The following is a 24,209-nucleotide window of genomic DNA, read 5'->3' as shown; positions in this document are numbered from 1 at the left end:
TCTGGAATAGGAATATTTGGGGGGGAGTGTTGGTGGATTTTTCACATATTTTTTGTTGTTGTTTTTTTCCCCCTCCAGTTTAGCACAGCCTGCAAACAAAATCCAGACAGCACACTGCAGGTCACCACTGTTAGGAGAGCTTCCCCCTGGGGGGCTGGCAGGCCTGGCTCTTTTTTGCTCTGTTCAACACTCCTCTGCACCAGGGCAGTGAACGCCTGCATGAAGCACAAGCTGGAAGACCTCAGCCCTGGACTGACAGAAACAGCTTGAAGTCTGCTGTGAAACCAGGGTTCAGAACTACCTGCTGGGGTCAGAGATGAAGTTTGCAGAAGCCCTCTACAAAATGGCCAAGGGGCCATTCATCCCCTCACAGCAGCCTGACTGATGCAGAATTGTGTCCACCCAGAGGCCAGGCAGAGCTGCTGGCCAGGGCCTCACAGCATGTTCCTTTCTTACACTGATGTTGAATATCATCCACACACTAGAACAGGAGAGAGAGAATCACAAACCATTGTCTTGTCTTCAGCTCAGAAGATGCTCTAGAGAGTGACTTGATAAATCAATGATAATTATCTGCTGCATTTCTGAACTGCGAGTGCAAATGAATCGCCAGTTGGTGCCACCATGGGACACAGTATTTCTGTCATTGTCCCAAAACAGAGAAAGTTATAAACACCAAGAATCAGCTCCTCAGAAAAAAAATCAGGGTAAAGCAACCCAAACACTTAATCTGCTTCTCCCAGCCACTGGAAACAGCCCCATTCCTTAGTCAAAACAAGTTCTTTGTTAAAAATAATGAAAGAACAGGTGAAGTCTAAATACAGAGGGATCATGCATCCTATAAATATTTTTGGCCATGAAGGCATCAATATAAATGGTTTATTTGCTCACAATCCAGATAGAGAGGAAACAAATACTCCTTCTGCAGAGCAGCTAAGGATTACTGCACTGCACAGAGCTGTTCAGGGACTTTTAAAAAAAAAAAAAACATTTATACACACAGAAATACACACAGGAATAGTCACACAGCCAGACAGGCAAGAGCTGGTGTCTCAAAAATCACAGATTAAGCAAATTATATTTCAAGAAAGACAGAATCAAGAATTAACGGCTGAAATATAAGCAGTTGATCACTTAAAGAAAATATTTTAGCTGCCAAAACCCGAAGTCTTTCTAAATGGGGGGCAATAAACTTGCAGTCTGAAGGGTTCAGAGCTCTGGCTGGCAAGCGGTTCCCTTGCTTTTCTGCACACAGCATCTGGTTTAAAAATAAAGCTCCTGAAAGCCATTACAACTGCATAAACACCCCGATCACTTCTCCACACAGCTCCTCTTCCTTCAAGCTTCACAGTTAGAGACCAAGCTCTAACCCAGAGGAAGAGTCTCAAGTACCACAGAGTACAACACAAATCACAGCCCTGCTCCCTCACCCCCAAACTCTGCTGCCATCGCCAAAAACACGGGGGGGACACAAGCCTGGGGAGCAGCTGGAGCTCCCAACAAACCAACCTGGGAATTCTGAGGAGAAAAAAAAAAAAGAAGAAAAAAAAGGAAAATTAGGCATTACCTTGTAGAGAGATGGGAACTTTAGCCAGAACTGCATTTGGGACATTTTAAAGCAGCATTCAGTTTGCTGTCGGCAGAGCAGGAGGCAGATGAAGCAGAAAGGTGAGATTTTTCAGTGTATAATGGAGAAAGGTCCTCATTCATGACCGCGAGAGCAGCACCAGCCAGGGGGAGAGCTCAGCGAGGGTTGTAAAAAATTAACATGCAGAAGAAAGGAGTGAAAATGGAGGAAAAAAGGACAGCCATAGAGTGTGGCCGTCCTGAGCCTGTGGAAATTTGCATATAGTGTTTAGTCATGAAGGAGAGTGCTCCTACTTCCTCTAAGTACAAGGGCTGACTTTCAGGAAATGATGCCTGCTTGGTAAGTCAGTGAAATTACTGGCAATGCGATGAGAATTACTGTATGTGGTGTAATTCAACCACAGCTGCACTGTAAACAAAGCTGTGCTCCACGGCAGCGCCGCCAGACGCGGGGCAGGATCGGCCCGGGCAGGAGCCTGGTTCCCTCAGCTCTGCTCCCCCTCCAACCAAAGAAAACCTCAGTGTCCCCAGCACCTCCTGCTCCAGGGCTGGGGGCTCCTGCCCTCCTGCTTTCAGGGGCTCTGATGAAGGACTCAAACTGAAAAAGAGTATTACAAGTACTCACAAGGCTCTCCCCCCACAACAGCCATGTGCTCTTTTGTCTTTGCTGTCTGCCCCACCCCAAACATTGCCATTAGAAAATAAAAAGGAGTAGTCATTTTCTTAATTTTTTTTTTCTATATCATTGCTTTTGCCTCAGTGTCTGGACCACTGCCTTCTCCTTCGAAGACTTTCCCTTTTAACAGTCTCAGTAACTGAAATAAGCAAAATCCCTGGTGGGGAAGAGAAAAAAGGCACACAAAAAAAAGGGACATTTGAAAGGGATTCAGTTGTTTTAAGTTTAAGACAAGTCTGCTTCACACAGCCTGAGGCTGAAGGAGAAGTGAATTTGCCAGAGCACCCTGCAGAAAAACCATGAGACCTTCTCTGTTTGCTTTGTGGTTCTCCCCAGCTCCCCAGAGCTGGACTCTGGCCGTGGGCTGGTTCCCCCGGCCCCGCAGGCGCGATGGCTCCGGCTCAGCCCTGGGCTGGACTCTGCTCCTGCTCCGAGTCTTGTGCTCCCCAGTGTGGCCCTGAGCTACTGGTGACTGCTGTCACTGCTGGTGCCAGTGCCCCTGGGGCCTGGTGCCCAGAACTGCTGGAAAACCCCACGTTGGGGGGCACTTCCAAAGAAACAAAACTTTGGAGTGGCAGAAGACAGCAAAGGCCCTGCAGGCCTGCAAGGGGTGAGAGCAGAACATCAGGTGCTCTGCAACCCTGCTGAGAACCAGGGGACACAGACCAGACGGGTGTAGTTTTGCTTGATGACAACAGGTGAGGAGGGAGGACCAGCCCCTGCAAGGAAGGCACTGGATCCTGGCTGGAAAACCCCCCGCAGGAGGTCAGCCCTTCCAAGGGTGCAGGGCACAGCGCTCTGCAGCACAGCACTTCCACAGGGACTCACATGTTCACTGCCCTTAACAACGAGGATCCACGTTCTGTCATGCCAACACCATCCCGGGGAGTTTTTTCAATAAGCAAATGGGAAGGAAACCCACCCTTCCCCAGGTCCTGACTGCAGCCAGGGCAGCTGTGCCAAGCCAGAGGAGGTGAGGACAGGGCAGCCCGGGCCCCGGGGCTCCCCCTCTCCTCAGCACAGCCCCCCAGTGCTGCTGCAGAAGAGGCTCTGCAGGATCCGTGCTGAAAATGAAGCCTTTGGTTTCTGTGGGTAGCTGGTTTGGGATGGAAAAAGGCAGTGGGTTTCCAGAGCTGCTTTTATCTGAATTGGATTGTACTTAATTAGCTGGTAGTGCCCTGGAGCGTGGGATAGGTGCTTTAATGATATGTTTGAAGTGAAGAGACCAAATAAATTTTTTATATGTCTTAATTAGTGACTTGCTGGTGACTGCCTGGCTGTGTGACCTTGGTTAAACCACCAACTCTCACCTAAGACTGCCAAGGTGTTAAAAGCAGGTGGTTTATTTCCTCTTCCTTCTCAGTTAGTGGAGAAATGGGGCAAAATGTGGGCAACAAAACTGGAGTGCCAAACAGAAGCAAGATGTACGACATGGTTAGAGATAACCAGGACTGCTGAATTGATTTTGTGAGACCACAGTAATATAATCACAGAAGATAAACCCCCCTGCGAAACCACGACCTGGAACTGTAACAGCCTGTCCTTGGGGACACCTCTGCTCCCCTCAGCTCACTCATGCTGACAGACAGGGACAGGAAAGCAGATTTATTCCACTGTTCACACTCCTGTGATTTACTCTCTTCCAGCAAAACCTGAAACATGCAACTCAGTTGGTTTCTCTGCTGGTGACCTTCACAGCAGCTCCGACACCTCCTCATGGCAGACCTGCAGGACAGCTTCCTGACCAGGCTGATAGCTTCCTGAAAGCAGGTGCTGAACTTCTAGGAAAGTGCAGATGCAAACCAACCCTGCCCAACGCTGCTGCCCAGGAGGTCTGGCAGCTCATCACCCTCACACAACCAAAGAACTCAAGACTAAAGTTCCTGAAATACTTAGACAGTGTTTTCAGAAGCATCCAAGGACACTCCAGGCCCAGCTTCCTGACCCAGTGAGATCCCTGTGGAACCCATCCCCTGCAAACAGGCAGCTCCACACTCAGGAGGGACACCTGCACAAGGACCAGGATATGGTACCAGATGACAGCAACGTTGTCTTGGAAAAGTCTCAGAGAAGCTGCAGGATGGGGGAGCACCCAACACCTGCAGTTTGTCCTAAGGGGGCTGGGCGTTCTCAAGGGGGCAGCTGGGAGGGGATGGACTGTGCAGACCATGCCTTGTGTGGTTCCCATGGCATGGCTGGTTTCTCCCAGCTGGCTGCAAGGCTTTGCTTTGGGCTGTTCCAAGAGCCAAGAGCCATTCCTGCCAGGCACAGGGCAGCTCTGCTCCAGTTTCACAAGCGAGAAGCAGCAAGGTGTGTGGTGACTGCACCCAGAGCCCTTGACAAGCTGAAACCACAGAGGGGTTATTTTTAAAACAGACACTGAGAACAAGGATAACAAAGAAGCTGGTAGGGAGTTTATAACCAGAGCTGAAATTCAGTGTGTGAGAGGGTGGTGTTTGGATCAGCCAGCACGTGGCTCCCTTGAGGACTGGAAAATTGGAAGGCAATCAATGTTTGTTGAGGAATGGGGAGAGGACCAGGAGACAGCCTCTCCCCAAGGGAACTGCCAGGCTGGTCTTCCTCCCTAACACAGGGAGAAACCAGGAAAACTCCTGAGCCATAAAAAGGAACTCATGGGATAACAAACACATGAGGCCAGAGAAAGAAAACTGAAGGTGTTGGTGTCAGAAGCAGTTTGTGGTGGGACCACTGGTGCTGACCGTGCATTATGGATCAGGACATGCAAGGACCCCCAGCAGAACTGGAGAGGGGAAACTCACTCCATCAGTCTGACTCAGAGCAATTCTGCTTTGAATTAAAGCATCTATTTTAAAACATCTCCCAGTTGTCTGCTATTAAATTCCCAGCATTTCTCAAGAGCACTCGGCTTCAGAGCAAGACTTTTCCCGCTTCTGTTCATGTGATGAAGAGGAGGCAGAGGATGCTACTTGCCAAGCCCTTCAGAAGGCAGTTCTGTCACCTCCCCTGCCCTTTCTCCTGCCCAGAGGTGGACACCTCTGTTTCAAGGTAGCAATACAGATGAAAAATAAAAAGTTTGGAATGGAGAAGACACCAGAACCCTTGTACCCCCTCCCTAGGGCCAGGCACCTTGGCTGGTCACTGCAGCCCACAGCCAAGCAAAACTGACAGATTATGCCTCAAAAGCAGAATTACTCCCATTTAAGCACAGTTATCTCCACCTGAGTTATCAAGAGCTCCTTTGATACACAGAAGAGGAAGATTTACTCCTAAAGCACAGCTCATCCAACCAAAAGGAGATGCTGCAACCAGATGTATTCCTCTTTGGTGACCAGCTCGGGGTGGCTCAGAGGTCAGAGCAAACCAAGCATGTGATCAGTGAATCCTGTGCTGGTGTCCAAGTCCTGCAGCTCAGGGAAGGGCTGCAGCACCCACACACACCTGCCTGCCCTGGCCCTTCCCTGGGAACCCAGCCCAGGGCTGTGCCTGCTCCAGCACAGCTCCCAGCACAGGCAGACAAACCCCACACGTGCTAGGAGCCTGGGCTGAGGCCACTGCCCCCTGGTGCACCCAGGGCAGGGCTTGCTCAGCTCCCGTGGGCTGTGAGGTCACCTCCAAGTGCATCACCCCACGTCCACCACCCCCACGACCAGCACCCCCCGAGGGGGAGGCAGACATCCCCACACCATCCTGCCAGCAGCACCAGCACCATCTCACTGTAACTGGTGAGAAGAGCCCCTGTAACCACAACCTTCCTTTCACTAAACCAAGGCCTGAAGTCTTAGGCATCTCCCCAAAACTGTTTTTGAAGTGTAATTAAGTCAGCCAAAACCCCAACCCTGGAGTGCAAAAACAAAGACATGAGCATGTAAAGCAACTTGTTCACAAAACGCTTCAAAGGCACCAGAGCCAGTTAATTGTCTTCAGATTGATTTTAGTATCTGTATCCCCTGTAGACATAACTCCAGGACAGCAATACAAAGTTCCAGGATGTTTCTTATTCCAGGAAACTTCACTTCAGTCAGAACAAGTCTTTCATATAATTTAATAACTGTTACATTGATTTCTCTTAAATCACCGCAGCTCTGTGCACTGAAGCACTTTTAAAAATTAATACTTGTTTTAAGAGGAGGTTAATTTCAACCCCCTCTTTAACAGGGAAGATTAATAGGAGATTGCAAGGGGCTGGTAGTGAAAAGAGGGCTGGTTTATGATTAACACGTGCAGTGAAGAGCCCCCCTACACCAGGAGCAGATCAAACAAGGCTGTAACTGCATCTTTACAGCATTACTGCAAATTACCAAAGAGCAGCCAATTCCTCCCTGCCCCCACAAGGTAAATCAAGCTGCACTACCCTCCTTCCTCCAGCCCAAGCACAGCTCAGATTTTAAAAAAGGTGCCCGAGTTTCCTGCTAAAGCACTTAAGGGCAGAGCTGCTTCACTGAGGAGACAAGGAAGGAGCTTCTGCAGAGTCCCCTGCACCCCCATGTCCACACCTCCCACTGCTCCCCTCCCTCCAGAAAGATCTGGCTTATTTTTCAGGGTAACTTATGGGAAAGGAAGTCAGAAGAGGTAGTTTCTGTGTGTTCAGAAAAGTCCTGGTTTGGAAAGCCTCAATCAAATGAAGTTGAGCACAGGGAAGCACGGATTGACTATCGGAAACAGGCAGGATCGTTTTAGGTAACACGAGGCAGGAGGAAACGGGCAGTTCTGTCCTTGAAGTGACTCCACACAGAAGAGTGAAGTTTAAAGAAAAATCTGTGGTGGCTGAGAGCAAGTACTGAAGTGACAGGTATGCTTTTCTAGAGCAGGCTGCTGTGCTTTATGGGGAGGCTCTGGGGACAGTCCCCAGGTCCCCCAGCCCTGCTGAGGGACAGCAGATGCCAAAGCATAAGGTAAAAAAACCTCCTGGATTGAGAGTTTTGTGGTGGCAACAAACCACCAGTGACATGCGATAGCACTGATAGGATAAAAATGCCTTTGCAGCAGACTTACTGTACACAAGCACTGGATTCCAACTCACCAGCAGCTGAGGCTGGAAGACTGAGCAGGAAGAGAGGAACCCAAAATGTGCTTCTCTTCAGGGCTGTGATTGCTCAGGCAGTCAGTCCATGAGGAGACAACACCACAGGGTCTGGGCAAGACTTTGGCTTCAGACAAAAGTTCCCAGGAAATGCTACCAGAGCCCAACATGGCCTCACAGAACTATTTTCTAAACCTCAATTTAAGCCACTTGTTTATACAAAGAATGCCAATCGACTGGCAAGGATGAATCACCTGAGACCAAGCCAGAAAACACACAATACTGTGGAGGACAGAAGCTCAAGTTCACACGAGGCTGCTCTGACCATGCAAAGGAGGCACCTTCTCCAAGATGCAGCCAGTGTTTGGTGAGGCTGCTGCCACTGCAGGCAGGGCCCTTCGCAGACAAGCAGCAGCGAATGATTCAACTGAAAAGAACTTCCCAGAGCAATTAAGAAATGTGGCAACTCCCACTCACAGCATCCTCAGACCAGCAAAGGCTTTACACTCTGGAGTCCAGCTGAGGATCACCAAAAGAAAATAGAGGGAAGATGGGGGGAGCAAATGCCAGTGCTGGAGGGAAACACTTCAGCCCCCTCTCCCCAGAGTCCCCCAGACCTGAGGGCACACGAACAATCTCCCATCATCGCTACCAACAGAAAGTGTTTACTACACAAATACCTCTACAAAATCATGAGTCATTTGCTCTTAAGATCTTGAAATCCATTTTCAGTATTCCTGGAAAACTCATTAAGGAGACAAATTGCCCCGAGGCCAGGCAGCCCAGGGTGGCTGCGGGTGGGTTTGGGGAGGGGGTGTCAGATCACACAGGAACCACAAAACTTCACTCCAGAGCAGAGGTGATGCTTCCATCTCCTTCCTCTGCCCCACCAGGGCAGTGTGCAGAAATCAAGCACTGTCAGGCTGCTGAGATACACACAGGGCTGTAACCCAAGGGGTTCACAAGCTCTCCTGTGCTGCTGAGCTACCAGAGATGGGATTTTGGGATCCCAGAAAGACAAGAGCAGAGTCTGTACCCAGGTGTGAAGGCAGCACAAGCACCTGATCTCCCTTGTCTGTCCCATGACCACAGATTTAATCAAGGATCTCTTACCAAACCATGCAGCAAATTCCTCATCTTCTCTCTTGGGTTTCACTCCTCTCTTTGGCATGGTCATAACAGCACAAAGTCTAAGGGGACTTGCCACTCCTACCACCTTGCCTGGAAAACCTGGGTACTTTCCTACAGTCACCTGGAAAGATGTAACCTCCTAAGCTGCTCCCACACCTTCTGAATGGCATGCTCCAGCTTTCCAGGCAGACTGTTAATATTTAACAGTTTTGCATCTGGGATGGCAAGAAATCAGTAAAGTGGAAAATATTGCTGAAGCAAGGGATGGAAGAGCTCCAGGACACTCCCAGATGACTCCAGACTGGTGCCATTGTCTCCAGTTAAGTGCCTGCTGCTCTACCAGCTCCAGGCTCTCATTCTGACTCCTGTGAAAAAATCATCAGCTTTTCTTTGGATGAGCAATGTCAAGCAGTTCAGAAAGCCCTGGGTTTTATCAATGGATTTCCACATTGGTGCTTACTGCATTCCAGTACCTGAGAGCACCAGAGGCAAACCATGAAGAAACCTCAAAAGTCAAAAGCCAAGTCCTCAGCAAGGCTGATCTGGCTCCACACTTCAGCAGAACAAACCATTTGATCTGCTGGGAGACTGAAGAGTGAAACGCCTCTTCAAGAGACAGCAGAGCACAACATTAGTGTTGTTTCCCATTAGTAATGTCACACGAGACACCTGGTATCTGCTGCTCTGTGCCAGCTCTGGACAGACACCGTCCCTGTGAGGCACCAACTCCACCAGATCAGTTTCAGATTGGACAACAAAGGCCTAGCAAAGGTCCTACTCAGTGTTTCTCAGTTTCAGAGCACACAGGGTGACACAGCACTGCCCTGAGTTATCTGTGGGGATCTCCAGAAAGCCCCAAGCAGCAGTGCTCACTGCAAAGGCAGACAGAGAGACACCAAGCAGGACAGAAAAGCACCTGTAAAAATGCTCTGCTCCCTGTGGGAACACAGGGCAGTTCCTGCTATTACACGGAACACTACCCCAGTAAAAGAACTGGCTTGGCTGTGCTGGATTCAGAGAGGAGAAACTTATTGTTCCTATACTTGAAGCACATTGTAGAAGTGCAATCTCAACAGCTGGCCTGGAAAGAAAGAGTCCAAGTGGAAGCACAACTGCCCACAACCCCCTCACTCCCACCCACCTCTCCAAAAAGATGAGTGTGGCACAAGAATTATTTCTCCTCCTGGAAATCATTTGAGGTAATTTATGCCTGGTTTGTCTCAGAGCCCTCCTGCTCTTTTATCACCCAGCTGACACAGATGAGCATCTCTTTTTCACAAAGAATCTCCAAAAATCTGCTCTTCCAAGCTGGTTTACACTGACCTCTGCCCCTGCATGTGGGATTCTCCTGGGCACCTTCAGTGCTTGTGCTGAACAACACTTGAAAAGACAGAAGCAATTTCACCACAGATAAGCTCCTGCCAAGCCAACAGATAGTTTCTGAGTTGCTGTTGTCAGAGAACCTACCCCAACGGCACACAAATGTAAGATGCTGCCTGTCTCTCCCCTTCCTCTCAAGAAGGCAATGCTGAAACATGAAGCCCATCTACCATCAGGTCCCACGCTCCCCAAAGCCACCAGCAGCCATGTACTCACCTGAGGAAAATCACCATTTTTTGGTAAGAAGTCAGTGGGGTCCACAGATGCATAGTTTGCTTCCAAGAAATGTGGTCTGCTGATGGAATTCATATAAAAATCGTGAGGGGAATTAAAATATTGCCTGTAAGGAAATGGGAAAAGCAGTTACTTCCTGTCAGAATCGAGGACTTCTCAGGCTGCTTCAGACTCCATCCTCAGCAGTGAAGCTGCAACCCTGGGATGACACATGCAGGGGTCTGATAGTAAGAAAAGCTGAGTCTATCCAGGAGAGATGTCTCAGAAAAATCATACCTCTACCAGCTGTATTCTGCTTTCCAAACCAAGTAGTTCAAGAGCCTGGAAAGCTGTATTAAGACTTGAATTCTCAGCAATTTGTGTAAACCAGGAAGGATTTAGTAGATAAAAATGGCCTGTGGGAGTAAATCATATTTCAATCCTGACAAAAAAGCAAAATCAAGCCCCTGGGATGTCCCAGTGCCACGTTTGATGGGTGTGATGGAACCTGACAACCACACTTCATAAGGAAAAACATCAAGTTTCATGGAAATATCACACCAAAATGCTAGTTTGGGCCATAAAATGGAAACAGCCCCACAAGGGAGCAGAGAGTGGGAATGAAACCACCTCCCTGCACACCCCTGGCAGGGGGTTTACTGCTCAGAGGTCTTAGAGACAGAGAGAAGTGGCGGGGTTAGGGACATGCAACCCTAGACAGAGCTCTGAGCCCAGAGAGAGATGAATTATGGATGTCAGCAGCCATGCCTGGCTACAAAGCAAGTAACTGCTGAACTCACCAGTGGTCTGAATGATCCCTCCCTCCCAGGTGGGCACATGCCAGGATTGCTGCCTCCCAGGTGGGCACATGCCAGCACTTCCTCCTGCCTCCCTTCCCCCAGCTCTTCCTCCCGAGCAGGGAGGAGGTAGGAATTGCAAAAGAGCAGAGAATTCCCTTCCTCCTTCCCAGGCCTCTGGGCTGGATTACAGGACCTTCCTCCGGTTTTGCTATTACACACGCAAGCTTTTTCCCTCTCCTGCAGGAGCAAGGAATGTGCTTCGTAATCCTTCCCGGCAGGGCTCCTTGGGCAATCGCCACCCAGCGCTTCCCGCTGCAGCCCCGGGACGTTTCACCCCGGCTGGTTTCCCCTTGTGGCAAAAGTTGAACGTTCTTCATCGTGCCAGGGCTACAGAACCCACAGCAATAAACTTTAACAAGGCACTGGCGGGGGGAGGGACAAACAGAATGTAGAAAGAAATCCTTCCCAGGAGCAGAGCTGGGGAACGACTGCACTGCCAAAGGATTGTTAAGCAATTAAAGTGCCGTGTGTGGCTGCAGCTCGTTAATACACCAGCTCAACATTTGCATACGTGTTTATGTGCAAACACAGTTATCTCGCTCTGCTAAACACATTTTTCCTGCTCTTTTTTCATCACTAAAGATAACAACCTCAGAAAGGAGCAGCTGCCTCCCCTGCTTCTCCTTTTGTCCTTCTCTCCAGCCCTGCCTGCAGAGACCCTGAAACCCGGGCCCAGCCCCGGCAGCAGCACTGCCCCTCAGCCCCAGCACTGCCCCTCAGCCCCAGCACTGCCCCTCAGCCCCAGCACTGCCCCTCAGCCCCAGCACTGCCCCTCAGCCCCAGCACTGCCCCTCAGCCCCAGCACTGCCCCTCAGCCCCAGCACTGCCCCTCAGCCCCAGCACTGCCCAGGCAAACCAAAATCCGTGCATCATACATTCTGGGAATTAATGTATTTACACACATGGAAAGGCTTTTTAAACTGCTTTCAAGGTGAAGCTGCTCTGGTCTCTTGCACGAGGGAGGCCAGAGCTCAGCCAGAGCTAATGAACTCACAAAGGGAGGAAACACGGGAAGACTATTTTCAGCAGAAAAGTGAGCACTGCTGCTTCCCCAGCAGCTCCTGGGGCTGGACACAAGTCAGTTAAGGTAACGGGAAGGAGAGCAAGACAGCCCCAAACTCCCTGGCCTGAACTGCTGTGGAATGACCAGCTCTGGGATGTTATTTCCCTTCCCTTAGTCTTGGTTTTCAAACCTGTGCGTGTGAGATGCACTTTGTTCTGGCAGCACCACCTCAGCACCCTGCCTTGAGACCCTCCTAGGAAAGCCCCCAAGCACACAGCATCTGCCAAGGCCCTGTCAGAATCTCTGGTCCTGTGCTTTACCTTTTCTTCAATAAGAACTTTAAAGATATTCAGCCTCACTTGAAGAGCTGGCATAAAGCCACAAGTAGCTCGAGTTAAACTGCAACAAAAATAAAGTGCTAAATAGAAGAAACAAGTTGTGAACCTTGCTGAGCTGCCAGAGCAAAGGTGGGAAAACAGCCTCATAGCAAGACTGCCCTGCACAAACCTGCTCAGGACTTAGTTACTGGCCCTGAGAAATCCTTTCATCCCCGAGTTCCTACAACACCCTGAGCTGGGTGGGAAGCATCTCTGGATAACACCAGGTTCAGAGAACTGCTTTAAAGAGCACAATTGCTTTTTTTTGCTGCCACCCACTCCAAACATAGCAGCAGTGGAAGAGTTTGGTAGGAGGCAAACCTGAGCTGACATCTGACTCACCCAAACCATTTGATGTCAGTCCAGCCAGTGGGTCCCAGGGCAGGGCTACATCCCAGGCTCCAGCAGAATGTTGCTGGGTGGGGCTTTTTTTTTTGTTGTTGGCTTGCTTTGGTTTTGATTTTGTGGGGTTTTTAAAAGAATTTGATCATTTCCTCTAGTTTTCCTGAAGCTCAGGACTTTCAACAGCAGGAGCTAAAGGAGCTCACTGTGGACAGGCTTTTACAGGAACCCACATCCCAGAGGTGAGCAATGCAAGGCACATCCCTCCCAGGAGGTGGGTCTCCACACTCTACAGCCACAGCTTTCAGTGCCAACCCTTGTTCAGGCTGCTGTGACACTGTGCCTGCTTCCTGCCCGCTGCTCATCCACCCATCCCATGCATTTGAAGCCCTCTGGAGCCAGGCTGCAATCACTGGAGACCTCCTCTGTGTATTTTGGCCAGACTTCAGACTCTGCTGTTACAGCCCTTGATTCAGAGACACAGACTCCACATCTGACACCAGTGGAAGAGCAGGGACAGGCTGGCGAGGTCCCAGGCTGTCGAGGCATCAGCCTGGCACTCCTCTTCCCCATCCCTCGACCAATTCATGTGTTTCAAAGCCTACTTTACTATTTTAGCCAGCCATGCTCCTCCATAGGTAGGTGGCAAAGTGGAAAAAGGTGTGAAAGCAGCAGGAAAAGAGGAGGTTGTGTGGTTTGGAAACTGGGGATTAGAGGTTTGCTCCAGGTTTTGAGAAATACTTCTCTGCAGATGTGTGACACCACTTCCAGCAGCACAGCTGGACTGGCCCAGATGTCTCTGAAGCCAGGAATCCATTGAGCCATGAGCTGCAAAGGAAGCCCAGCTCTGCAGGGATAATTGCCTTTGAAATGAGCTGAGCTGCAGCTCTTCCCTACAGTGGATCTGAACCTCATTTATTCTTTCAGCAAGGTTCAACTCACTGTTTACATTTTTCAGGTTACGAGAATATGAAACAAAGAAGCAAACTCTGGTAGCTTTTAAATAAATTCTCTAGCATGAAAGTTAACTACTGAAAAGAAACAGGAAAAACCTGCTTCAGGACAGAGCTGCTGCTATGAGCATAAACCATGTTCAAACACAGCCACTTGGAAATGGGATTTCTTCTGCAAGGATTTTGAAGAGAAACTTGGACTAACTGATGCCATCTGCATTCTTCTGTTATACAACATGGACTACAATTACAACTGCCTTCAAAATCCCCTTTTTTCAATGTTTTCACCCCTCTGAGGATTCCTACCTGTAACATCCTAATCCTACATCCACCTAAAAAGATTCACATTTGCAGTTCTCAAATACAAAAGGACAGACTTGACTGGGTTTTGTGGAATACAGATATAGAAGATTTCCCCTGAAAGGTTATTTTTTACAATTACCAGACTATAAAAAACAGGAAGCTGAAGGTGCAGCCTTGGCTAAATCATCCTCTAGCAAATAATTGCTAGAATAAGCCTCATTTCCAAGTGTAACTATAGCAAAGTCAACAAGTTTACATTTGTGTTAAACACAGACATGTCTTTGCAGGATCAAGGCTGTTACTTTTCCAGCAGGGATGACATGAGCAGCACTAACCAGGAAGTGAGGGGCAAAACCAGAACAAATGGTCAAAGAAAAAAAAAAAAGCAAATCCCATAGATAAACACAATCTAATCTTGTGGTTCAATACAGCAAAACAGAAATTCTGTTACAGCTCTCCTGAGGCTTCACAAAGTGTAATTTACAGGAATCACACTCCAGAAGTACACCCTGTTCCAAGCAGAGCCAGGCTAGCTGAGAGCAGAGACCTGAACTGCTCTGGTGACTCTCTCCAATGCTCATGCAGGGAGGACCCAGCTAGGCTCTGTTCACCACCTGTAGGACAGCTTCTGGGCAAGCTCTGGTGGGAGCTGCCCTGTTCCAGCCAGCCTGTCAGTGCTGCCTGGCTCAGCCTGCAGACTGGGCACGTGAGGAGCAAGAACTAAAGCAGGGACAGAACAGCCTCATGTCCCCAAGCAGAGGAGCAGCCTCCCACTGCTGCCAGCCAGGCTGGAACAGGAGGATGAATCTCTGCTTTTCCACAAAGGAAGGAGGTTAAACTAAATCCTCAAGCACCTGGAACCCAGTTATTAGCTCAGGATATCAAGTTCTGTTTCTTTTCCTTTTCCTTCCTCCCACCTCTGACCTAAATAAAAACACATCCTGTGTATCTGTGCCACTCCCTGTACTCACCCAAAGAACAAAGCAGTAGCTGATCCACCTTCAAACCTTCTTCCAGCAACCAGCATCTCCCAGACCCAGTGAAGTTTTAATTCAAGTCACTCAGGGATGGCACAAGGCCACTTTTATGTTGTTCCAAACATCTCCTGTCTTATCCTACCTTCTGATTCAGGATGGAGGTTCATCACACGAGGGAGATGGAGGAACAATTTTATTGTTATGCAAAGATCCCTCAAGCATTTGGAGCATGTAAAAGTTTTTGCACTGGATCTAGAAAGCACATGGCCAATGTTCTCCTGTAAGACAGGGCCCCTGTTGCTATGCACAGGTGCTGAAACCCATCACAGCTCCTCTTTCCAGCTCTGAACTGTGCTGCACACTGGGCAGCTCTACTTAGGAGTCAGCCCCAGTTTCTCAGCCTGTTCTCATCACCTCACACCTTGTGGGATGAGGTTATCAGTGCAGAACATCAGTCACAACCAGAGGAAGAAGTCAGGACTCCTGATGAACTCTGGGCAGTGCAGTCAGGGGCTGTTTTGGGCGCAGACATGGGATGGAGCAACCAGGCAGCTTCCAGTCACCACAGAGCACCAGATTTTATCTTCACTTCTCCCATGATCTGCCACCTGGTACCAGCAACACCTTCTCCTTGCCTGCACGACCAGAGCTAGAGACTGCAGGATGAATTTGATTGTGCTAATAGGGTGTTTTTAAGAACTCCATCAATTTAACAAGTCCAGGACAAACCAAGGCTGTTTATCCCTTGCAGCAGCCTCCAGGTTTACCAGAAATCAAAGGTTTTCTTTTTCAAAAAAAAACTGTTTGCTGCTTTTCCCAAGATGTAGCAGTTTATGAAATGCCACAAGATCAGTGTGTGATGCAATTATTTCCCCATCACTCAGTGAAATAAAGTAAACAAGAAAAGCAGCAAAGAAACAGTTGAATCACGGGGTGTGCAAGAGCAGAGGGGAATTATAGAAGGGAGAAGAGCACTCACTGGTTTTCACTGAGGAAAGATGAGGTTGGGAAAGAGTCAGGGTAGCAGCTACTCCACGAGTCGGCGGCCAGCACGGAATTCTGAAAGGAGAAACCAGAACCATTATGGGACCAGCCCAACAGCCCTGATCCCTGAGCCCAGCTGGGGAAACCCAGTGCTACACCCCAGCTCCAGCCCTTAGAGCTCCTGTCCCTGTCCCCAGAGGACAACAGGGTTGGTCCCTTTTCCTGGCCCCTCAACTTTGGTCCCTGCAGAAACTGAGCACCAACACATTCCCTTGAAATCAGCCTGTGTAGGTGAACACCCCAAACGTGGCTCTTTTCCTTCTGTCTTCCCGCCCTCCTGGACAGTCTGACATTAACAGGCAGCTTTTAGCCCAGCCTGTACCAAGGCAATCCCAGAAAGATCACAGCATCTCTGGTAGGATCAGTCTCTCACCTGTCCTTACTTGTGTCCAAAGCACTGGTGCCTCATGCTTGAAGCAACATGCACTTGGTGAAATGACCCCCTTTTTTAACCTCTGTATTCCCACAGGTGACAAAACTCAAGAGTTATAAACAGAAAACTGCAGGGACATGAAAGGTATTTTGGGGTAGAGGTTTGGGTTTTGCCCTGTTGAGACTGTCAGAGACCCAGTCTTGTTTTAGCAGTCATACCAGGACAAATTCAACCCCAATTAATCTCTGCCACTCTCAAAAAAGGCACAGCTGGACCTGGCAATAACCTTAGCATGTCCCAAGGAGCCACACTGGGGCAGAAATAAAGTTTGCAATTCTGCCTAAACTCTTTAGTACCTTCTGGAGGAGCCTGGCACCCACCAGCTTCTGCAGAGGCATTGTTTTAATCACAGCCCTGCTTTCCTCCTCCCACTTGGAGGGCAGCAGCCAGCCAGCCCCTCCAGCATTCCCAATCAATACTTCATGCCCCTGGACAGCTGCCTAAAAAGTCTGTTAAAAGCTCCTGCAAACACACACCAAGATTCCCAGGGCTTGACAGGCTGGAGTGCCCTGCTCAGCCCCCTCTGGTGCCACCCCCAACCAGCCTCTCCCAACCCCCCCTGGGAAGCTCCTGGGCTCTCACCTCCATGGCTGGGGCTGCGAGCTGGGAGCGGAGCCCGGGGATGCTGTAGAGGGCACTGCCCTGGTGCTGGTGCTGGGGGAAGTCCTTCCCCCCATCCATGGCAGCGGGTGCTGAGGGCATCAGCCCGTGTCCTTGGGGCAGGTGGAACAGGCTATGGAGTGGTGGAAGGATCTTTATCTGTGCTCTTCACCCCGCACCATGTCCTGAGGTGGAAAAGAAACACACATTGCAATTTTATGAAAGGGCAGAAGAAAACAAACAAACAAACAAACTCACACTTCCAAGACAAATGTAGCCAAGAGATCAGTGAACAGATGTCAGCCTGCACAATGCTGCTGCCTCTTCATAAAAGAGAGGTTTTTATGGGAAACAGAGTTCTCAAATATCACCACACCTGGAACTCGCCCAGACCTGTGAACGCCCACCAAACACACCTCTCTGCCCACTGCAGGAGCCGGGTGGATCAGCCCAGCTGTGGCTCCTGCAGCAGACACTGCTGGGACTCAGCTTGAGGAAGTGTCTTGTCTAAGGTATGAGAAGATCCCGCGCTTCCGTGCAAACTCACGACAAACGGTTCCCCAAAATCCCTGGTTTTCATCCAAATATGCTCCATAGGTGGGACACAGTTCCAGGGAGCACTGAGGGACTCGCCCTGGGGTGGGAGGTCACCCACACCACCCACCCCCCCAGCCTCTGGTGTCCCCAGTGTCACAGCAGATGCTCAGTGTGCACCAATGCTCTTCACCACGGCTACAGACAAAGGTCAAACCAGAGAGTAAACTTCCAGCATTAATACTAGTAATCTAACAAATATTAGAACTTATCAGGTGTCTCACATTTCTCCCACTGCTGGCAAGATGGGAGTTCAGAATCATGCCTGCTGGAGCAAGAGTCCTGTTCTGGCAGGGATTAACCTCACGATAAGATGTTGCCTTCAGTGCAACTTCACTCAGAACCTCCACAGGCACCTCTCATTTTCTTATCACTACATTTTCCATAACCCCAAAGGACATCAATTTCCAATTGGATTTAATGGATTGGGGGGGGGGGGGGGGGGGGGGAAAAGAAGAGATGCTGAAAGCAAACTGTGCAACCAAGAGGAGCTAGAGAAAAGCATCCCTGAGGTCTTCACTTCCACTGCACTTTTCCGTGCCCACTTCTGCCCCCACAGCCGAGTGAATCCCACTGGCTGGTACATTCCACGGAGCAAGCTGGCCAAGTAGCAAAACCAGCACAAACCAAAGCTGCAATTTAAAAGACACCAGCTTTGATCACTTAGAAGATACTCTGTGCTACAAGGAGTATTTTTGAAAAGTCACTTCTGAGTCAGAGCCCCTTTAAAAATACGTGACCTTTCAGCAGACGTAATTATTTCTGCATTTGTAATGGAAAGCAAAATTAAAGTGACTCTTTCCTTCTCCCTGGTGGCAGCCACCAGGCCAGGAGAGCCCAGAGCAGGGCTCACAGGCACAGGCTGCAGAGCCCACAGGGCACCAAGGAGATTCCCACCAAGCCTGGGGCAGAGAGGCCAACACGGACCCCCTGGAAGAGTCACCAGGCCGAGGCAGGGGATTCGGGGCGCAGGGCAGAGCACCCGCTCCTCTGTCACACTGTGGGCACACAAGTGCCTTCACCAGATGTGGTCTTCCAGACTAAATGAAACCATTTTCCAGAGGCTGAGCACCACGAGGTTTACAAAAGCATTCCCTTCCTTTCAGCTGCAGAGGACACATGGGGCTCAGGGCTGCTCACCAGCCCAGCCTGGGGGTCGCAGCAGAAGCAGCTTCCCCAGGAGCAGCCTGGCCAGCCCTGCCTCTGAACAGGCCAGTTTGCTGCTCTCCAGCCTTTGCCTATTCCCACAGCCTGAGAAATGGTTACAAAAAACTACAAAACAGAGAGACTAAGTGACCAAGACCCAGGCATTTTCCCTAGGAAAGCACAAGGAACCATCTCCCCCAGAGAATTAAGCTCACACACCAACAGAAGGAACACCAGGCTACCTGAGATCACGAGGCTACCAACATCTCAGACCATTTTAATAAGTCAACAACAGAATAAATGCTCTTTACACAGGCCTGGGATCACCTAGATCTTTTTCACTGCCTTTATTTCACCAGAGATTTACTGCAGTCTCATTCTTTTATAAGTAGAAGTGTTTCTTTTTATTACACCATAAAATCCACACTCAGGCTTTACAGTCCATAAGCCCAGGAGCAAAAAACAGCTAAAAACACTTAGCTAGCACCCCAGCATCCTAATTAATATCGTTATACTGGCCTCAGGCCTCTCCATTTATTAGCCAAACGTTAGCAGCAGGGTTCCCACAACGCAGCCCGTCAACCACTTGGAGCCTCGTTAGAAGCTGCTTAATCAGGGCCCTCCTTGAAGGCCAGCCCAGCTGCAGAGGCAGCAGCACTGCTGGTGGGTGCTCTGGCCCCACTCAGCACAAATTAAGTGTTGATGCTGAAGTCCCATTATTTAAGCAAAACCAGCTTTGTGTTCTGTCTCCTGAGGACAAAGGACTGCAGATGAGTTTTCCTGGGCAGCCCAGGGCTCACGTCCCACCTATCAAGTGGCTGAGTGCACAAAAGACTGTGAAGGCACTAAAATATTCAAGGGCTCCTTTCTCCCAAGCCACGTGGCTTATTGGAAGGGAACTGGCGGACAGGGACATGTAACTGCAGACTTTGACCCCGAGCCCAGTGTGAAGAGATGCAGTAAGAGCTTCACCAGCAAGAGATGGAATAATCTGTGCTTCAGCACGTGGCTGCACGACCATCCCAGGGGCCCTCTCCTCCCAGGGCTGTACAGCTGCTTTCTTATTTTCCTTTAAAGTGTTTGCTGATCCCACTGGTGTCCACAAGGGATCCTGTGAAATTCTAAGTTACATCTACAGAAAAAAGTATTGAGAGACAAGACAAAAGGTTATCATGACTCCACTTAAATCTCCAGTGCACAAAAGAGGAAACTGAAGGGTTTGCTTTCAAAACAGCCTTGCCTCATTCCTCCTCCCAGTCACAACTTTCCCAGCTTTTCTTCTTGTCTTAGTGGATTTGACAAGATCTAGATTATAAATTCAGCCTGTGCTACAACATCCCAATCCCCAAGTGAAGCAGTGGGGAGCAGAGACCTACAACAAGGTTTGATTTCCACTTCCATCAACCTACTCCAAGCTCCTCCAGCTTTGCAACTCAAGACAGTCACTGGCAGCACAGACTGCCTTCCTGAACAGAGATGCTGAGGTTTGCTGATCTGAGGGTCAACATTACACACTGCTTTGGAGATACTGATATCCTCTGGTGCCTTTAAAATCCCGTGTCTGGTCTTTTCACCAGAGACTTCAGGTTTTTGCAGCTTTTTTTTTTTTTTTCCCTCTTTTAGCAGCTTTTGATAGGAAATCAGCAGTGGTTATTCCCATAAAAGCTGTAGCAAATATACAGCTTTACTTACACATCCAAAGTAACCTACAAAGGGTAAAATCAATATCAGAATTTGTCCCTGCCTGCTGTGCAGTACCTCGTGTCTTGGCAGCAGATTTCACTGGTGGTTCTCGGCAGAGCAGTGTCTTTCCCTACAACTGCTTCAGTTCCTTAGGGAAACTCTTGCACAACAGGTCATGCCCAATTAGAAGGAAAACTGCTTAAGGAACTGTAAAGGCTTGAGCAATGGTCAGCTGGTAAGAGAATGCATTGAATGTGCATGACATAATTCCTCTGAAGAGATCAAAGGGAGCAGCAGTCCAGCCCTATGGATGGGCAACCAAAAACTGGAGAACTTTTGCTTGGAGATGCCAAGAAAAAAAAATCAGTAACCTGGTTAAGGATGAAACCCAGATGTTCTGGGCTCCCAGCCTTGCCCTCTAGGCCAGGCCAAGAGGATGAGTCCCCTCAACTTTTCCTTGTTAACCCCAAAGAACAGTGCAGTGCTGAGGACACGTCTCTTGGGCACACAAGAGCTTGTGGCCACCCCAAGAGGCTGTGACCTGCCTGGGCAGCACCAGCCCATGCAGAACCAGCATCCTAAGGACACCATGGAAATAACAGACTGGAATGCTCCATTGCTGGAGACACCATCGGGGTGTCTCTGGCCAGTGTGTATTCCAAAATACACCCAAGCATCCATAAGAGTGGGAAGCAAGAGGCACCAAGAATTCTTCCTGCCCCCTTCCATCTGCTGCCTTGGTGCCAGGAGATGCCACAGGCACATCCTGTCCAACCAGGAGGGCACGAGTGACCTGGAGCAGAGCACGTGCTGGATCTCACCAGACCCAACCCTCTCCACCCCACCAAGGCTTCAGCACTGCAGAGTCACCTTCTCTTCTCCGTGCAGGAGGCACAGGGCTCCACCAGTTCCCAGGATGATTCACACGGTTGGCAGCAGCTCTGGCATGAGGCTGAACTCTGCCTCACGCGCTTGGATCCGGGAGAAATCTAAAGCAAGAACAGACTCAAGCCAGTTTCAGAGATCCATGAGAGCCAGAGGACAGCAGGACGGTCCCAGCATGGGAAGTGGAAGCAGCCTTGGGCACACCCTGGTCTCACCATCCTCCAGCAGCCTTGTCACAGAAACAGTGAAAATCAGCAAGTTGGTCACAAACCCAAGTGCCCTCATTTCCACCTCTCATCCTGTGCTCCCAACAATCCAAACGGACAGACACAACAGGCCCTTGGTTTGCAAGGGAAATGGAACAGCAAACCTTTCCTTAAGTGTTTCTCTACTTCTCTTCCCAAATAAACTCCAACCAAGTAAAAGCTCCCACTGGGAAGGCAAAGCAGAGCCCTCCAAGTTAAGATCATTTCTGTTACAGAAGCACAGAGGTGCTTTTATTTTTAAAAAATAAAAAGACTAGGGCACTATCAGCAACTAACTTGGCTTGGGAGCCCCAGAAACTTCAGGGCCAGCAGTGAAAAAATATTTAATTACTGATACCAACTTTTGATCTTAACAGTCATAAAATGTTCCACTTACACAGGTTAATACTTACTTTTTCTAAAGTTTCAGAATAACTTCTAGTACCACCTAAGATTCCAACCATAGAGTTAAAACTCTTCCATGAATCACAGACGAAAAAAAGCTGACCCCTCTGCCCTGTCAGCCTTGGACAACCAGATTTGGGGTGTTTGCCAATTATTCACCTTTTACATTTCTACTGGAGCACCACCACCAGATGCAGGGATTAAGAGCTGACTTTTTCACAGTGCTAGAAAACACAGAGATTCATGGAAAGCAGTGACCTTGCACTTGGTGGCAGAGTCACCTCAGGACATGGCAGGGACAGGAGCCCTGCGTGGCCACGTCACATCCCTGGAGTGCAGGAAAGGGGCACTGGGACCAGGAGGCTCTACACACTGACAGGGAGCTTCAAAAAGCCTCCCCAGTGGATCATGCTTCAAAATGTAACTGCAAAGGAATGAGACTGATTTTACAGGTGGGTCATTTGTCACAGAGTTAACTGCAGCTCTCCAGTGCCATGATGACTATGCAGGGAGCAATATGACCAGAAAAAAGACAAAACCCCAAGCCCACCCTCCCTCCCCCCCAACAGTGCCAGGATAACCCCCCTAAAACTCACTGGAATGGATTTTTTCATTTCCCTGCCACAAAACCTCTGTAATTATGGCAAATTATCTCAGGGCACAGTCTGTAAAGCTGCTCACTTGGAGGCAAGCAGAGAAGTTCTCCAGCCCCACAGGGATGAGGCTCCACAACAGCAGTTCTGACACAGTGCAATAAAGCCCCCTGACCAATTAGATTAAACCACAAGTTCCTCTGATGAGGCTGTAGGAACAGTTTCAATTTTAGTAACAGTTTGCTTCGGGGTTTGCTCTTCAGCCCAGGTGGCAAGGGGCAGCTTCAGCTTGGAATTCCTCTGGAATTCATCACACCTGGAGGTTACAGAGCACAAATTTCAACTTTTAACAGCTTGAGCTTCTTAGAAACGTACCAGAGCAGCACCCTGGCAGACATTCCAGCTTGAATGAACATAAAGACGTCCTGCAATGAGCAGGATGGACGGAGCTGCGGGAAGGGCTCACGAGTTCTGCGACCCAGAGGTGAAAACCCCCGGCAGGCTCAGCCAAGGCCGGCGCGTCCCCCGCTCTGCTCCCGGCTCCCCCCTGCGCCCTAAAGCGTCTCCACGCCAGGAAGAGCCGGGAAACCACAGGCACGCGGGGAACAGAGCTCGGCCCGCTGGGTGTGAATTCCCTCACGTCCCGGGAGCAGAACGGGAGCCCCAAGCCTCGTGTCCCGCCCGGCTCCAGCCTGGGCACCGCGGGAACTCCGCCAGCACCAGGCCGGCTGCAAGTTCCTCCTTAATGCTTCGTCCCACCACGCTTCTGGGCTCTTTAGGCCAAGCAAGATTTTGCCTGGAGGGGTGAGAAGGGAAGGGCTGGGACGCAGCGCCCGGCGCTGACTCAGCCCGGGCAGGAACAGCGGCGGGAGGGACCGGCCCTCGCAGGGGCTCCCGCCGCTCTAGAGCTGCAATTAGCAGACAAAAAATAAGAAAAATGTAGCATCTGAGGACACAAGCTCATCACAAACAGAAGCATCAGATCTCTGCCCTGGGGACAGGTCAGAGTATGAATGGTCTCCTTGCAGCTGAGCTCTTCGTTAGGCAAACCCAGCCCCCAGCAGAGCACAACCAAGTACAGCACCTACTGTTCGGGCGTCTGAAACACTCCTGGAAAAGGAGGTTCAAGTGAGTTTACAAAGAAGGCAGAAGTTAACACAGAATCAGAAAACACCGCGGGTGACTCAGGGCAGGTCTCCACTCCTAAGACCGGCGAATTTACATGTGAAAGCCAAAGAATCCAAAGTTTGTTCTTCACCAGGAAATGACTGAGAAGACAGACAGACATTTCCCTCGGTGAACACACAGAAAGGAAGGGCATGTGGGAAACAACCTGACAGATTCAGGACTGCAATTAGATAGCAGCAGAGCCAGCCCCCCTCAGGACAAGCTGGGACCATACAGGAAAAAAGATCAAAGACAGCTTTTCGGAGGGAAAAGTCCTCTAAAAAGACAGTATTAGTCCTCTTTACAGACATTAATTAATTGTCCCACACAAGAAGAGTTAAAGTCAGTCAGGCCTGTGCTGCTCCCTGAACTGCCCGTCCCTCTGACCCCCCGTGGTGCTGCCTGGAGACCCCCCAGAGCCACAGGGGCCTGCTCAGAAACGCAACACTAAATAATGGGGGGGAAAAAACTGAATTTGAACGTGCTCTCCTGCTCCCTGGACTCTCCCCCAGCAGAGCAGTCAGTCCCAGGTCCCAGTTACCTGCCCACACAGCCACTCCCCCCTGCAGGCAGCTCTCACCCTCAAGGTCTGTCTCCAGATTCAAATGTT

At 49.7% G+C, this 24,209-nt stretch overlaps 1 protein-coding gene across 4 annotated transcripts in view; it reads right to left on the bottom strand.

Annotated features, from left to right (window-relative positions):
* SBNO2 (strawberry notch homolog 2) overlaps positions 1-24,209 on the bottom strand; it is a 52,977-nt gene that overhangs the window by 26,086 nt on the left and 2,682 nt on the right. For 2 of the 4 annotated variants that reach the window (XM_051639822.1, XM_051639823.1), the window contains exons 2-4: positions 16,864-17,066; positions 15,784-15,863; positions 9,993-10,116 (exon numbers count right to left, since the gene is read on the bottom strand). In XM_051639822.1, coding sequence (XP_051495782.1) covers positions 9,993-10,116; positions 15,784-15,863; positions 16,864-16,983 — 324 coding nt within the window. In that variant the 5' untranslated portion in view covers positions 16,984-17,066. Of the gene's footprint in view, positions 1-1,567; positions 1,801-9,992; positions 10,117-15,783; positions 15,864-16,863; positions 17,067-24,209 lie in introns of those variants that run through there. The other 2 variants (XM_051639824.1, XM_051639825.1) reach the window with 1 other exon arrangement.

This window comes from Apus apus, chromosome 24 (assembly GCF_020740795.1).
Source record: "Apus apus isolate bApuApu2 chromosome 24, bApuApu2.pri.cur, whole genome shotgun sequence".
Taxonomy (NCBI): domain Eukaryota; kingdom Metazoa; phylum Chordata; class Aves; order Apodiformes; family Apodidae; genus Apus; species Apus apus.
Note: the sequence above shows the minus strand (reverse complement) of the source record. Positions and strands in the feature narration are given on the sequence as shown.